We start from the raw sequence: 17,435 nt of genomic DNA on the forward strand, positions 1-17,435 counted from the left end.
CTCTTTAGAAATAACTTTAACATTGGGCAAGAAATTTCAGATAAACATTTTCTCTATTTAATTATAGAAATCTAAGGGAAAATTAATAGTTTTAGAATAACCAGTCTATTTCCCAACTAGACACCTCCTGACTCTGCAGAGCGAGTCAGACTTTAATTTCACGTGTTCTGAAGAGCAGTGACGCCCGCATGGACGCTGTACTCGCCTGCTCCTTAGCTTCCACGAATAGCACTTCCACCTCATCCAGAATCAGGTGACAGAGTCGGAGAAACAACAGGCTTTGATAGGTGAGCAGTCTCAGGAGGCTGTGCGGTGTTGTAATGATCACATCACCTACATTTTAAAAGAAAAAAACAAACATTTTAGGTTTTCCACAGGTTTTTCTAACATTCCCTTTGCTAAGACTCCACGCACTTCCCAGAAGTGCCCTCTAACTCAAGAGGAAGCTGCTCCCCACTCCGGCGAGTGGGCAAGGCTCCTGCCAGGACAACCTGTGCGACTGACTAACCGCCCGGGCTCCACCAGGCTCTGTGCTCAGGAATGCGGGGGCGGCGGGGGTTTCAGTCAGCGCCCAGTGCCCAGCGCCCGACAACAGTGGGTGTTCAGTAAACGTCTGGTAAATGAATAAAATTGCAAAGCTTTTCCAGTGAAACAGACGCAGGTCAAGATCAACCCTTCACACTCAGTACCCGTCAGTGAGACGCACGAGGGCCGGACCAGCGACCCTCAGCGGCATCGACACGCAGCCACGGCACCTGTGGACCCCAGGCCCGCCTGGGCAGGGTCCACTGTCTTCTGCAGAAAAAACCAAACACCTCGGAAAGGATGCTTACACCCCCGTGGAAGCTTCATATTTTTGGCTTCATCTTTGTGGAGTCCGATGGTTAATAACACAGGATGAAGAGGCCTGGAGAACATGGTGTATTCTTCCAGTAATTCAGAAATAAACTGGGCCTTTTTCCATCCGGGGCACACGATGACTGCAAGAGGCTGCAAAGACAGACAAATTCAAAAACTTCTGGACAATAGTTAGGAATTAAACATACTACATGTGAAACATACAGAACATCTCCCTGTATAGAATAAGCATACTTTTTTTTCCTATCATCATCATCATCATCGAGGTCAGAAAAGTTAAAATATAGTTTCATTAAAATATATTTAGACACACTGAATCAGATTTTCCTAGGGTGTTAACTCTCTTAGTCCTTAAAGTACTCTTATGGGGTAGGGCCCATTATTACTTCATTTCACAGATGAGGAGTCTGAGGCACAGAGAGGTGAAGTCAGATGCCCAAGGCTGCACAGTGAATACATGGTAGCAACAGGATTTGAACCCAGGCATCTGGGTCCAGATCCCCTGGCTCCAGATCCCCTGCTCCTAAGCACCATGTCTGGTGAATGCAAATTTCTAAAGGGAAATCATTAAACTGCATGGTATAATTAGAAAAATAAACTAGTATCTTTTCTAACTGCAACTCTAAATATGTTTTCTCGCTATTTTTTACCATGTGATGAGTGGCAGAACCAGCTGCAGTGCGTCCTCTGAGCCAGTGCCTGAGATGGACGTTTCACGTCCAGTCACCTCACAGCCAGTGCCCAGCAAAGCAGACGTCGCTACCCACCACCACGGATCCTCACCCCCACTGCTCTCCGTCCTTTCCAGATTCTTACCCATGATGAAAGTTAAGGAGGATTGTAAAACAGTGTCGGGTGTTATGGAATAAATCAAAGAACATGGGACAAGGCAGCAGAAACTGAAATTCTAATCCCACTTCTACCGCTTGCCAGCTATTAAGAATTCATCCCAGTAACCTTCCCTGAGCTTAACTTTCTCATCTATAACATGGTGACAACAGTACGTAGTCTGATCGTCTCACCTGGCTGCCATGACACTTAGATAAATTAAGGTCAGAGAAATCATTCAAAAGCTAAATATTCATCTCCAAAAGCTGCAGCCAGCAGCCCACAGCTGGGGCTCCAGGTGAGCATCACTGTGTGGTAATCTGCAGCTGGGAGGAGAGAGAGGACACTTCCTCACAGGACAGTTTCTGTCCCAGCAGTTTGAAAACCAAATTGGGTAGCGTCAGGTATACAAATTAAAATTAAATATTTAACCCATTTTGTTCAGAAACAAAACCGTCTTCAACTCACTCCGTTTCTACTCGGGAGGGACTTGTAGCAGCCCCCTGTCTGCAGAATGGTGAGCACTGGCGGAAGGTACAGCAAAGGGTTGTTTCCACAGTGAGAGATGACAACCACGTCACAGCCTCGCGCTATGGGAGGCCAGGAGTAAGACTCAGTGTGGCTGGGTCCCGGAAATTTCTTTCTCTGAAGAGCCTACAAAACATCAACAACCGAAAGCCATGATAAAGTGGAGAAAACTGACAAAAACCCCATCTCGCTGCTCACTTTACTCCAACCACCACTACACGTTGCCTCATCTGGTGTCTTCCAAGACCTAACTTGGTGAGTTCCTCGAATCTCTAATAGGACACCAAACTCCTCTTAAAAGACTCTCACTTCTGTGGGCCCCAAATTAAAACGATCCAATAGGTGGTCCACGACCAGGAGCTAAAAGCTCAGTGGAATAAGGATGTGTTTTTTTCTCCTTATTCTCCTAATAATCTGCCAGTTTATCAGTTCCGCTTGCAAAGCTTTTTAGAAACATGCTTTAATTGGCTTATTTTTCGATGTAACTGTCACTAAGGCCCAAATGTTCCAACAGAGCTTTCCTGACACGCAGACACTAACTTCCAAAAGGCTGTTTGGCAGCACTGCCGCCTGCGGGAAGTCCAGTGCTCCCTGTACCTGGGATCCAGCTGTTCTCCCGGGACCGTCCCTGCCATCACTCTTTTGTCTGCAACCCACATGGGTTACTTCTCTGTTTTGGTGGAGAACATATTTCAATAGCTTCTTGACAAAGGGCACAGAGAATACATTTTTTGAGATGTTACATGTCTGAAAACATCTTCATTCTATCCTGACACTTCATTGATAATTTCAGTTTGGACCTCTAGGTTGGAACTAACTTTTCTGTTGTTGCTGTTGAGATAGAGTCTCCCTCTGTTGCCTGCCTAGAGTTCAGTGGTGTCATCATAGCTCACTGCAACCTCAAACTCCTGTGCTCAAGCGATCCTCCTGCCTCAGCCTCCCGAGTAGCTGGGACTACAGGCACGTGCCACTATGCCTGGCTGATTTTTTTATTTTTAGTAGAGATGGGGTCTCGCTCTTGCTCAGGCTGCTCTTGAACTCCTGGGCTCAAGTGATCCTCCTGCCTGAGCCTCCCAGAGTGCTAGGATTACAGGTGTGAGACACCATGCCTGGGTGGAAATAACTTCTCATCAAAATTTTGTAGTCAATGCTCCTCTGGTGCATTGTGGAGAAGTCTGAAGCCATTCTGATTCCTAATCCTGTGTGTACGACCAGTTTCTTCTTTCTAGAAACTTTCACGGTCTCTGAATCCCTCAAGTTTAGATGCTTCACAACAATGAATCTAGTATCTTTGTTCATCGGTTGTGCTGGGCCTGTGTAGTAGGTCGACTCTATTAATCTGGAGATTCATGTCCTCTAGGTCCAGAAACTATTCCAGCATTAACCCTCAAGAGTTTTTTCCTTTCCGTCTGGCGGCAGCCATCAGGTAAGCCAAGATGGGTGTACACAACGACATCTAGGAGCTATGGAGGAAGAAGCGGTCTGATGTAATTGTGCTTTCTTCTGAGGGTCCGCTGCTGCTGGCAATACAGCCAGCTCTCTGCGCCCCACAGGGCTCCCCACCCGACCGGATAAAGCGCGCAGACTGGGATACAAGGCCAAGCCAGTTTATGTCATACACAGGACTCGTGTGCACCATGGTGGCCACAAACGCCCAGTTCCCAAGGGTGCAACCCACGGCAAGCCTGTCCATCGTGGTGTCAACCAGCTGATGTTGGCGCGAAGCCTTCAGCCTGTTGCCGAGGAGTGAGCTGGACGCCACTGCGGGGCTCTAAGAGTCCCGAGTTCTTAGCGGGTGGGTGAGGATTCCACCTACACATTTTTTGAGGTTTTCCTCACTGATTCGTTCCACAAAGCTATCAGAAGAAATCCTGGCAGCCCGTGGATCACGGAACCAGCCCACAAGCACAGGGAGGTGCCGGCCGACACCCGCAGGCCGCGAGACCTGGGGAGGGGCCGTGAGCTCGGCCGCCCGTCGCTGGTCCTCGCCGCGCAGCCTGCAGGCGGCACAGCACTCTCCAGCTCCGCCCTTACTGCCAACGTGAGTAATGTTCGTAAAACTCATGCCTAACACATGATCTAGGATGGTCAAAAAAAAAGAATTTCTGCCCTCTCCCTTCATTCTTTCTAGAAATTTTCAGATACTGGACCTCAAACCGATTTCCATCTCTTTGCCTTTTTTCCCACAGTCTAATAGTTAGCTTCTATTTTATATCTCAAACCTACTAGTGACTTTTTTAAAATTTCTGTATTTTAAATTTCTAAGAACCCTTTTTGACTATTCGTGTTTTATAGCCTCCTGTTATTGTTAAATGGATGCAATATCTTCTCTGAGAATGTGCATTTTCTAGCATTTTCTCCTACTCCCTGCATTGTTTGCTTCCTTCAGAGTTCTAGTTTTTTTTTTTCAAGGTGGAGGCGTTCCTCAAATGTCCATGATCCCTGGCGTCTGCTCGCACTGAACAGGGAGACACAAAACCCGACTAGAGGCTCTGCTGGCACGGCCAATCTCATCACCCTGCGACTGTCACCTCACTGTAGGAAGACACAGCAGCAAGCAGCACTTTCAGGGGAGAGTTCCAAATAGCATCATCTAAAGGTCATGGCCATTTGGTTTCTCCAAAAAGAGCCTCCAATCTCCTTCCTGTGAAAAACGCAAACGAGCTGCGGGTGTCCAGGAAACAGGGAGGGAGCTTCCTGCCCCCGCTGCCCACTCTTCACCGCAGCCGGCCACGCTGCGCCGCCCGTTCTGTCCTCTAACGGCCTGGGGACATCCCTCGTCCACCGGAGACTTCTCTTTCATTCCATTCATCCTCACAGTTTAATCTTTTTAAACTGTTTTTAAGTCAGGAAGGAAGTAGATACACATGTACAATCAATGCGCCAAATGAAACCACAGGTCTATAAAGCAATTTTGAAAAGTATATTACAATTGCTCAGGTACCTTGTTGCCCCTTTTAAGCTCCTTTCTAGAGGCACATTTTGAAAACTTATTTCAGAAGAGGATTTATGGTTATACAACGGCTTCTCCACTTACAAGAAGTTAATCTGGACTTAAGAATGAGAAATCAGTAACAAAAGCTTAAAAGAGAATTTCAAAGGCAAAGAAATTACACAATGCAACCTTAGAAATGCTTGTTAAAAAATCCTTGTGTTAGGAAAGGTTGGTATTTCTCCATGAGTCTGGTTTTGAGGGCACTTTCACCTTTTTCAAGTCTGCTGACAGGGGCGCCGTGTCGACGGTCAGGCAGGGCTCCACCGTGTTTCGGAGCAGCACGACAGGGGCCTGCACGCCTGACTTCAGCTTCTGCAGCTGAGTGAGTGAATATGTAACGCAGACAGTGAGGCATTAGCAGCACAGAACATCAAGAACTTTATGAAAATCAAAAAATACAGATTTCAATGTAAAACCCTGGGTAAATAGGCTTATTAAAAAAACACCCAAACTACCAAAATGAAAGGAAGATCTATTAATATTACTTGAATAAAAAAGGAGCAATTTCTCTGAAGCAATCCGCTAGATGATAATTTCTAAAAGGACATCTTTAGGTAAAGTTCCCCATCTAAGAGATTTCTTTTCTAATCTCAAGACTGGAGGGCGGAAGGAGAAGAATTTTTTGTTTTGTTTTGTTTTAAGAGACGGAGTCTTGTTCTTTCGCCCAGACTGCAGCCTCGAACTCCTAGGCTCATGCAATCCTCCCACCTCAGCCTCCCTAGTAGCTGGGACTACAGGCACACATCACTACGCTCAACTAAGAAATGAGAAGAATTTGAAGAATACACCGTTTTCTCTCTTTTTTCACTTTTTTAGGGCTTGTGATACCTGCTGAAGATCAGAGATTCCATCAGCTCTCAAAGGATCAGGATTTAAAAACTGCAGTAATCTGTAAAATAGTTAAAAACAATTTGAAGAAACAAGTGTTTACATGTCCTCAATTGAGCTATTTTTAATTCTTCCTTGACAGAGGTAAAATGGACTAAATATCCAAGGCACGGTGGTACGACAGCTGCTCGTTCCATTCCGCTGGGCCACGTTGAGATACAAGGGCCGTGGTGCCGCTCCCCGCCCCCCCACCCCGGGCCAGGCCTGGACCTGTGGTGCCAACCGCCGTCCAGGCCCCTCTGAGCGCGTCTGAGACGGGCCCGGCCAAGCTCAGGAGCCACTGCTCTACTTCACTGTCTTTATTTTAGGGATAAGAAAACCAGACCAGACAGGACTTGTCCACTACCACCTGTGCTAACTGAGAGGAGAAAACCTGAAATTGCTTCCTCTACCCAGCCCCAAATGCAGTGTCAGCAAGGACAGTGACAGCAGCAAAACTCACAAGCCACACTGGTGGTAGGGACGTCAGGGTAGAGAGGGTGGATCAAATACGCACATCAAATTACACGCCTCCCTATAACCCCATTCCTGTATACGGGTTTTTGAAACGCTGTTGACCAGTGAGTGGGTAGGTGCAATGCGCTCTGTCCCGGCCAGGGCGTACTGTTCAGCCACACACAGGAACGGAGCCCTCACCTGCGCTGCAGCAGAGATGAATTGTGCAGACATTACACTAAGTGCACAAAGCCCGTCACAAAGGACCACACACTCGTATGACTATTTATACACAGTATCCCAAACAGGCAAATCCATAGAGACAAAGTAGATCAGAGGCAGATGAGGAGAGGGGAAATGGAGAGCGGCTGCTAACAGATACGAATTTGGGGAGGGGGGACGATGAAATTGTTTGGAAATGAGACAACGGTGATGGCTGCAAACTCTGAGAATATACTAAAAACCACTGAATTGTACATTTTAAAAGGGTAAACTTTATGGTCTATGAATGAGATCTCCATAAAGCTATTTTTTTAAAAGCCGCAATGAAGGCGAGAACCACAGAGTAGACAATATTCCAAAACAAAATTTCAGAAGCTAGAAAACAGATGGGCAGGTAGTCACGGACCCTACAGACCCAAGACAGCTGGATGTGACCCAGCCATGGGAGGCCCAACTCTAATCTTCAGCACACTCAGGAATTAGGGCCAGGCTCCTCTGGCTGTGGCAGGGAGGCAGGAGGCTAAAATACAGGGGGCAAGCTCTGGGTCGTCTTGCACTCCTCAATGCCAGACAGCTACTCAGGCCCATCCTAGGAAGGCCAGGGGGTGATTCTCCAGAGAGGCTAAAACAAAACTCTCAGGACGGGGGCAGTGGAGACACGGTTGAGAATGGAGGCACCGTACTGAAAAGAGAAGGGACTAAATAACGAGACCCCACCGGCCTTTGCCACTCAGCACCGAGGACAGCAGGAGCCTTCCTTGGGAAATCTGACGCCCCTAAGAGAAAAGACCAGAGAGACTGTGAAGTTCCCCCACCACGAGCAGCTCACTCCACAGGGGGACCCCAGTCAACAAGCCTCTGTACACTCAGAGACCCAGGGTGGCTCACCAGGCCCCGAAGTTACAATATGAGCAGACAGTCAAGGACCACAAGACATCTGAGGAAGGCCTCTGGCTCACAGAGACAAAAAGTAAAGGCAGAGTAAAACAAATTGCAAGAAACAGCGTAGAGAGAAAAAAAACTTACTCCCAAATTATTAGTATCCTTAGAAAAATGAGAGAAAGCATCACATACATGAAACAAAGATAGAACAATATAAGAAAAAGACAAAAGGAAAACTCCTGCAAATTAAAAATGTGACATTAGAAATAAAAAACTCTGTAAGAGGACAAAGTTGTGAAAACATTCCAAAAAGTAAAGCTTGTGCTTTATTTTTTTACAGAGATATAAAATAGAAGAAAAAAATATTTTTAAAAAATTACACAACCAGTCTAGGAGGTCCATCATCTGAGTCACAGGAGATCTTGAAAGGAGACATACAACATGCAGCAGAGGAGAGCAATGAGAAAGTCAAGAGTTCTTCCCGAAAACAAGGGACACGGGTCACAGCCTGAAGGGTCCACAAAGTGCCAACCACAACAACGGAACCCATGAAGGCACAGCGTCGTGAAATAAGTCTCCAAACACTGGGAATGAAGGGAAGATCCTCTAGGTATCCAAGAGAGAGAAAAGAGTCATATGTAGAGAATAAGGAATCAGAACGGAGTGGAATTCTCAATGACAACACTAGAAACTAGAAGATAAAGTAGAAATGCCTTTAAATTCCATAACGGAACTACTGATCAGTGTGAAGACAGTCTAAAAGCATTTATGCAAAGCCTCTGAAAATTTTGTGTTTCATGTTTCCCTTCCCAGGAAGCTACTGGAAGACGTTCTCCACCAACACAAGGGAGTAAGCCAGGTAAGAGGAAGAATATCCAGAAAAGAGGGGACTGAATTCAAGAAAGTTACAGGATGTTGGTGACGACGAGCACAGGACGATGCATCAGACACGGACCAAAGCAGGATGGGAGGCTCTGGAGAGGGGTCTCACATGTGAGTGAGAACACTGAGAAGGTCTGGAGATTCATCAGTAGAGTTGTATAGAAAACTAAGAAAAGAAAGAACAGAAAATAACTGTTACCTTCGGGTAAACCAGAAAGCTATGCAAGAACAGACAAGTAACCGTGCCCTGTCACTGCCTGGCTCGACAGCTCGAGAGCACTTATCTGCTCCGAGCCCACGTACACCGAACACTCACCTCACCAGGATCGCAATGCAGGGGGGTAGTAGGATCATGGGAGGAACAAAAGCGAGGGTGTGATTTCAAGAGGGCAGGGGGTGGTACAACAGGGCTGAGCCCTCACTGCCCACCATGTGTGCCGGCAGCGGGCTCTGGTCAGGAAGGACAGCTGCCAACACCAGGATTCAACAGCCTGTGTGAAGGGTGTTTCACTTTAGGCTTTAATAAGCACTGCTGTTCAAACTCTGATATCGAAGCAGTATTATAAAGAATACAGAAAGTCTCTATCTTAACTAAATGGATGGTACAAAGCAGGCACATGTTAAAATGCTTTAAGAGAGACAAATGAAGCATAAAGAATGTGCGAGGGTGCAGGAAAGATGGAAAGGCACAGCATTGCCAAGAAAGCTACAGGGTTATATCACACATCAAAGATGACAAATGAGTGGCAAGCAGGCCACCACCCCATTCTCCTATACCCAGGACTCTTTTTTTTTTTTTTTTTTTAAGAGACAGGGTCTTGCTCTGTCACCCAGCCTGGAGGGCAGTAGTGCGATCATAGCTCACTGTAACCTTGAACTCCTGGGCTCAGGCAATCCTCTCCCCTAGGCCTCCCAGAGTGCTGGGATTACAGGCATGAGCCACCATGCCTGGCACAGGACATCTTAATCAATCATAAAAGTACTCTCCCTAGCACTTCTGGCTGTAGTGTCAAAATTCTCTGTGAAATAATGGTGCAGGGGCCTGGGCAGCACAGTGAGACTCCACCTCTATGACAAACAAAGAAAAGAGCCAGGCGTGGTGGTGCACACCTGTAGTCCCAGCTACTCGGGAGGCTGAAGTGGGAGGCTCGCTTGAGCACAAGAGTTTGGAGCTGCAGGGAGCTACGATCGTGCCACTGCACTGCAGCCTGGGTGACAGAACAAGACTCTGTCTAAAAATAAATAAATCAATCATGCTCAGGGAGTCACTACCAACCAAGCAGAGTTGAGTTTCATCTGCCACCCCCAGCATATACCCCAGGGCAGCTGATGAAGTTGGTGACAGGTTTGAAATTATATCTCAGACCCAATCTAAGCTGCCCAGTCATCTCCAGAAGCTCTAAGTGAATAGAGCAGTTTCTCTTGGATACCCAAAAGCACTAAAGAGAAATCTGCCATTTGGGCCCTTGAACTCTGCATGTGGACCCTGGTGCTCTCTCTACCACCCAAGGATCCGGGATTCCAAAGGAGAAGGTGGTGTGAGATCCTGGCATGGGAAAGACCCCATCTGGGGTGACCTCCTATTCAACTTACTATAATTTCAGGGTTTCCAAATGTGTCATGCAAAAGAACAGGTTTAAGGAAAAAGAAACAGAACTGCTTGCTAGAATTTATAAACGTAAGCAATGTTATCGGTGCAAGAAGCAGGCAAGAAAAGCAAACAACAGGCTTCAAACAGAGGAGATTAATCAGGATTTCTGGCAACATGCCACGGTCACTGCGTCCCCTTTTCTAACACTGCTATTGCTATTATCATCACATATTAAGTTATAGGGATGTGCCATCTGCAGACCCAGGGTGCCTTCACTACTCTGTCCAGAGATGGCAGGCACAAGGTTCTCCAGACTTTGGACACAGCACAGGCAATCCAGGACCATTTGCTCTGGTCAAGGAGAAGGATCACATGATCACCAGCTCATCTTCATGTTTCTAAGAAAACCATTGCCTTCCTTCTTCTTTGCTCTTTAATCTTGAGCCACTTCAAGGTTCCCCGGAACCCACAGCAGACTGACAGAATAACTGATGCAGTTTAATCAGTGGGTTCTAAGTAAAGAGCATTTAGCAGAACAGGAGATGAGACAGAACTCTCTGATACAAAAACAAAAGGGAACAGAATATTTCAGTGTTAATTTACCAGCTTATAATTTAAAATAGTAAAAGAAAGAAATGAGTTGCATGAATACTGCAAGGCCTTCTGTTCCAAAGGAAACAACCACTGGAACAGGAAAGCCTTCAGGTATTGGGGTGGTGGCCTGTCCTGGGAGGAGAGCGTCATCAGGTGCATTGATGCCCATCCCCAGCTCTGGGGCTCTGAGGCAGCCCTTGATACCTTGACCCTGGAATACTGTGAGATGCTCCTAAGGGGTAAGCCATCAGCATGGCCTCTGGGAAGCTGGGCAGCCCAGCCGCAAAGCTGCACGGTCAACAACTCCCTCTGACTCCTGGGCCAATCAGTGGATACAATGTGACCTACCCACCTCCCAGCTGTCTTAAACTCTTTGTTGCTCTGGTGCCTCCAGAGTAGCCCCAGTTACTTGGAATGTGAAATTGTTTAGGCTAGTATGGTAAAAATTATCATAAAAATTGGTATGAAAATATTTTATAGATTACACAAGTATAAAATGAAGTTATTACTCTGTTGTTAATAGTTTCTCTAGCAGGTGGTGGACTTATTTAACATAAGAAAAATGGGAAGAAACCAAACACCAACCCATAGAAAATCAAGAGCCCAAAAGATCAACTGTATCTTAATTCTTTTTTTCTTTTTTGGAGACAGTCTCACTCCTTTGCCTGGGCTAGAGTGCAGGGGCATCATCATAGCTCACAGCAACCTCAAATACCTGGGCCCAAGCGATCCTCCTGCCTCAGCCTCCCAACTAGTTGGGACTACAGGTGCGACCACCACACCCCACTAATTTTTCTTTTTTTGTAGAGATGGGGTCTCCCTCTTGCTCAGACTGGTCTTAAACTCCTGACCTCAAGTGATCCTCCCACCTTGGCCTCCCAAAGTGCTAGGATTACAGGTGTGAGCCACTGCACCTGTCCCTCTAATTCATTCTGTAAAATTCACCATGAGAATCAGGAAGAAGTAGTAGAAAACGACTACTGACAGTGGAACAAAGCTTCAAACAGAAAAATCTACCCCATGAATGGAAAAGAAAACACTTACTTCAAAGCCTACAGGAGACTTACTGTGTGTATATCTTTTGATGGAAATACAGGTTTGAAATTAATAATAAAATATGTAAATTTGTCTTGCTCATAATTTTATTATAATTATTTAAATAAACAATTCAGGCCAAGAAAAAACTTCTTACTTCACGCAACCATTCTTCTCATCGCATTCTTTCTTCTCCACCAATCTAAGTGGCTTCTCGTTTGGCTTCTGACTCAAAGAACTAGAAATTGAAAAACATTCATTAAAACTTGTAAATCCATTTATCCCAAGCATGAAAATATCTTTATTTTCTAGGAGAAAATTTAAGAAGTACCACTGAGGAATCAGTTCATCTACGTAAGGACATTTCTGGGAGAATGATGCTTAGCCCTTTAGGTATGAAAATCACTCTGGAAACTTCTGGCACTGGCCAAGGTGAAGCCAGCACACCACACCCTGCCTCTCCTACTTATCACAGCCAGAAACCTTGGATAAGGCACAAAACAACAGGAAGACAAGTAAACACTTGAAAAACCAACAGAATCACAGAGCATTTCCTGGTTTTTTTCTATTTCCTGGTGTTGACCTGCACACACTGGAAATGCCAAGCAAGCACCAGGCGCAGTGGCGCACACCTGTGGGCCCTGTGACCTGGGAGGCTGAGGGAGGAGAGAATCGCCTGGGCCCAGGAGTTGGAGGGTGTAGTGAGCTACGATCACCCATTGCACTCCAGCCTGGGCAATGGAGCAAGACCCCATCTCTAGAAACAGACAAACAAAAAGCTCTGCAAGAGACCTCCCCTCTTTCAAGCCAGAGATCTGGAGAGACGCGCCATTTACGCCGGACAGTACAGGGAACCCCACTGATTTTCTTTCCTTCATCTTTTTCCCTCCTGGCCCTGCCTCGAGGGCAGCTCCATCTGGGAGCTGCATACAGCCAAGGCAACAGCATATGGTCACCTAAAAGCCCAAGAGAAAACCTGTCCCTGCAGCCAGAGGAACTGGGAAATGGGAACCCTGTGATCCATAGGCTGCATGCGGGAATCTCCATCTTCCTTCCTCCCTTATTTCTATCTCTGTTTTGTTCCCAAAGTGGCCCAATCCCACATCACTGCACAGCAATTTCTCCAGGAGAAATTGTCTAGTAATATCTGGCCAGAAGAACAGGGAGAAGGAACACTCAGAAACTCATACATGTGAGAGAAATTCTGAAAAAAGAGAGATGGGGAGGGGATTCCCCTATTTCTTCTTATGACCCAGCACAAGCCCCAGCCTCACCCTAAGTTAAGAATATGCAGAACACCAATGGCTTGGGAATTGGGCTAACATTACAACCATCACCCACGGACAGCAAAACAGAATTTCAGGTCTGAACCCAATGGAATTGTCGACCTCTTGCCAAGACAGACGACAACAACAAAAATCAACATTCTCTAGGAGATTTTAACAAAAACCTGAGTCTCACAACATACTATTGAAAAGTCCAGACTACAACTCCTACAACCCAACACTTTTCATGCAACTGTCGTAACCATGCTGCATAAGACAAGAAAAGGGGCCGGGCACAGTGGTTCACACCTGTAATGCCAGCAATTTGGGAGGCCAAGGCAGAAGGATCACCCGGGCCCAGGAATTCGAGGCCAGAGTGAACTATGATCAGCCCACTGCACCCCAGCCTGGGTGGGAGTGAGACCCTGTCTCAAAAAAAAAAAAAAGAACCAACCAAACAAAAAAAGAACAGAAAACGGAGTACTCTTGAATGGAAAAAATGAAAGTTTTCAGCAAAGAAATGTAAACTATTAAAACATCAAATGAAAATTTTAGAAATGAAAAACATAACATACCAAATAAAACATCCACCAGATGGGCTCAACAGCAGAACGGAGATAGCAGAAGAGTCACCTGACTGACAGATTAGTAAGATTATTAATCTGAAGAATAGCGAGAAAAAAGGATGATAAAAATGAAAAGAGCCTCAGGGACCTTGGGGACAATATCAAAATGCCTGATATTTGTTTCATCAGAGTCTCAAAAGGTGAGGAAAGAGACTGACTGGTGCAGTGAAAATACACGCAGAAATAGTGGCTGAATACGTCCCGAATTTAACGAAAGACAGAAAGCTGCAAACGAAGCACATTAATGAAGCTCAGGCATCAGACATAAAACAGACGTCACACCAAGGCATATTAAACTGCTCAAACCAGTAAGGAAGAGAAGAAAGAAAAAGACGAGAGGACGTTATGCGTTAGGAACAATGCAAGCAAGACGACCGTGGAGCAAATCTTCGACATACAGAGAAAAGCACTGTCAACCTGGAATTCAATACCTAGCAAAATAATTCTTTCAAAAATGAAGCTCAAAGACATTTTCAAATAAATTATTTTTTAAAAGCTAAAAAAGTTGGTCAGCAGCAGACTCACCACATAAGAAATATTAAAGGAAGCCCCTGGGTGGAAGGAAGGGCTGTCAGATTGAAATGTGGACCTACACAAACACTGAAAAGCACCAGTGTCAGCGCACGGTAAACACACAGACTGTCTCTGGTTACGTCTCTCTAAAAGATAATGGACTGTTTGAATGAATGTGATAATACATTCTAGCATTATGATATATATAAAATGTATGACAACAATACGATAAAGTCCAGAAGTAGAAAAATGAAAGTATACTATTTTGAGTTCTTGTACTGTACACAAAGTGGTATGATACAACATCCTTTCTGTGGTTTCATTAATGTCACCGACATGTATATTAAAGAGGACAAGGTCAAAGCCTTTGATACTCAACTCTGAGAAGACAGCAAAGTGTTTTCTGCTCTCCACCCACTTGTAACCAATCGCCCCGTCCTGCCATCGGGCCCACGCCAGCCACTCTGCCCTTCGAGACCACGCCGGGCCAGCCTTCGCTGCGCGTGCCTCACACGAACAGCTCTGTCCAACACGGTAAAAGGAGACTCTAGAGTCTCTACCAGTTTTCAGTCAACTGTGCTAACCAACTGTCACAAATATTTTTCCTTTAAATCAATATACGTTTAATCAAAATTTCCTGGGCCACTCCTTTTTGGAAATGGAATACTTTGCTGTCATCACTCTTATAGAACACTGTGTAAGAGAACACTATACTTAAATCTCTAGTTGATTACAATGAATTTCCAAATCCTACCTTGCTGCTGGTATATCTGGATCAGCATATACGGTTATGCCTCTTTTTGTTGGCCAGCATGCCGAAGATTCAACACACTGTAAAAACAAAAATTTTTTTTTCAAAAAGAATATGTATGCTAGCAAGATATATATTCTTTTGGAACCAAAATTCCATGACTTATTCTCATAAACAACCATTCCAGCCAGTTTTCACACACACACACACACACACACACACACAGATATGGAAGGACAAAGAACTGGAAAGTTGGGCAACTATGCCATTGCTATAACCCCTAACCCCTCGATTGAAACGTCCAGATAGTAGGCAGCTGGCATGTCAGATATGTATGCATGTGTTTATTTAGGGACAGAGTCTCACCCTGTTGCCCAGGCTGCAGTGCAGTGGTGCGATCATAGCTCACTGTAACCTCAAAGTCCTGGGCTCAAGTGATCCTCCTGCCTCAGCCTCCTGAGTGGCTGGGACTACAGGCATGCGCCACCACACCCACCTCATTTTTTAATTTTCCGTAGAGACGGGGTCTCGCTCTATTGCCTAGGCTGGTCTTGAACTCCCGGCCTCCCAAAGTGCTAGATCACAGCCACCCACTGGGCCCTTCAGATAATCAGTATTTAAAATCTTCTGCAATTACTTTCACCTGTGTTGTCAAAGGGACTGAAAGGCAGGTTAGATTTGAACTTAACTATTAGAATGTCCCCAAATCCCAGATACTCACATTCTTGTTAAAATGAGAATAAATATTCAATTTCGTAGGGAAGCCACTGAGCTAAGAACAAGAGCATAGCACAAGATGGGCTGGAGGTATCTTGTTCTTTCAAAATAAGCAAACATGCATGCTATATTTTTTCATGAAAAAACTATACTAGCCAAGGATTTTTGAATAGAAAACATAGTTTCTATTCATTGTTCCCAATAGAATCCCATGGTTCCTAATGGCTTTCAAAAGAGAATATTCTAAAATCAATATTATATAAACTTTATATTTAAGGAACATTTAAAATACACAACCTTATTTATATCTTTGAAAGAACTGCAATGCTGTTTCTTTTCAGATTTATCTTTTGGTGAATCTCTCAACAAATCCACATTACATTTTATAGCTTTATCTGCAAAATAAAAATAGTGTAAAAAAAGCTTCCTTAAAAATAGTATTAACAGATAGAATATAGGACAAAAAGTAATAAAACATAAATACCATTATAAAATCTTAACACATAAAATTATTATGGAATAGAGTTTTGTATTAAACCTTGTTTGAGAGACTTAAATTTTAAAATCTTGTTTCAACCTTTATTGTAAAAAGATTTACAAGTTCTAACAATTCCCATACCAGATTGCTAAGAATGGAACCTAATTTATTTTCCCAACTTGGCAGAGTGTATTTCCTTAAGAGGGCCATGATAATGTCTCTCAGCATCACACCCTAAGCCCCAGTCAGAGTCGGGGTCTGTACTCCCTTCCCAGGAAGCTGGGTGGGCTCAGAACAGCACGGAAGTGATGCCACGCGACTTCCATGGCAAGATCACAAAAGCACCGTACGTGTGACTTGCTCTCCTGGATGCTCATTTTTGGAATCCAGCTACTGTGTTGTAAGGAAGCAGCCATACAGAAAGGTATTTCAGATGACACTTTGGCAATTCCTATAAACATTCACATACTTTACGATCCGACCATTTCACTCTTAAATAGTTCCACAAAAATAAATGAAAACATATGCCCACAAAGTCTTGCAAAAGTACGCTAATTGCAGCTTTATATATAATAGTTACAACCTGAAAGCAACCCCACTGTTCACGAATACAAGAATGGATAAATAAACCACGGTATATTCACACCATGGAACACTACTCAGCAATAAAAAGGATGGAACTTCTAATCCATGCAACAAGGAGAAATCTGGCAGACACATTAAGACTGAGCAAAAAAAGCTCGCAAACTTGAAAAACTAAGCTATAAGGACAGAAAGCAGAGCAACAGCTGTCTTTGGAGGGGAGGGGGACTAGAAGATCTTTCTGGGGAGGTGAAAATGCTCGTATCTTAATAGGGATTTGGGTGATACAGCTTTAAACTTTTGTTAAACTCATTAAACTGTATGTTTAAATTTGTGCATTTTACTCTCAGTAATTATGTACCAATAAAATTTGTAAAATTAAAAACTTTTGAAATAAAATATCCAAGAAATAAAATAATGGACAGCATTTATGAAACAAAACAGGTGAAAAGACAAACATAAAAAAGAGCCAATTAGAACTCTAAGCAATAAAAAGTCGTCATCAAATTGAAAACTCAAAAGATGGACTAAATATTAGGCTGGAAGTAAAGAGAAAAATGGTAAACTAAAAAATTAAGAAAATCTCTCAGAAATCAGTTCAGAGAAACAGAAGATAGAAAATATAAAAAAGAGGCTAAGAGAAATGAATGACAGATGAGGAAACAGAGACCTGTGTCTGTCTGATAGATTCAGGAAGAGCAGAGGAAGAAAAAAGTCTTTAAAGATGTTAACATCTAACACTCTTCAAAAACTCGAGTTAGACAT

General features: G+C 44.3%; 1 protein-coding gene across 1 annotated transcript in view; it reads right to left on the minus strand.

Annotated features, from left to right (window-relative positions):
• The window catches only part of TDRD12 (tudor domain containing 12), a 63,495-nt gene that overhangs the window by 23,620 nt on the left and 22,440 nt on the right, over positions 1-17,435 (minus strand). Inside the window, exons 9-16 of the mRNA XM_045531884.1 lie at positions 15,908-16,005; positions 14,897-14,973; positions 11,896-11,976; positions 6,038-6,098; positions 5,420-5,527; positions 2,155-2,340; positions 834-990; positions 206-333 (exon numbers count right to left, since the gene is read on the minus strand). Of these exons, the coding sequence (XP_045387840.1) occupies positions 206-333; positions 834-990; positions 2,155-2,340; positions 5,420-5,527; positions 6,038-6,098; positions 11,896-11,976; positions 14,897-14,973; positions 15,908-16,005 (896 nt within the window). The remainder of the gene's footprint in view (positions 1-205; positions 334-833; positions 991-2,154; positions 2,341-5,419; positions 5,528-6,037; positions 6,099-11,895; positions 11,977-14,896; positions 14,974-15,907; positions 16,006-17,435) is intronic.

The sequence above is a fragment of the Lemur catta genome, chromosome 19, assembly GCF_020740605.2.
Source record: "Lemur catta isolate mLemCat1 chromosome 19, mLemCat1.pri, whole genome shotgun sequence".
Lineage (NCBI taxonomy): Eukaryota > Metazoa > Chordata > Mammalia > Primates > Lemuridae > Lemur > Lemur catta.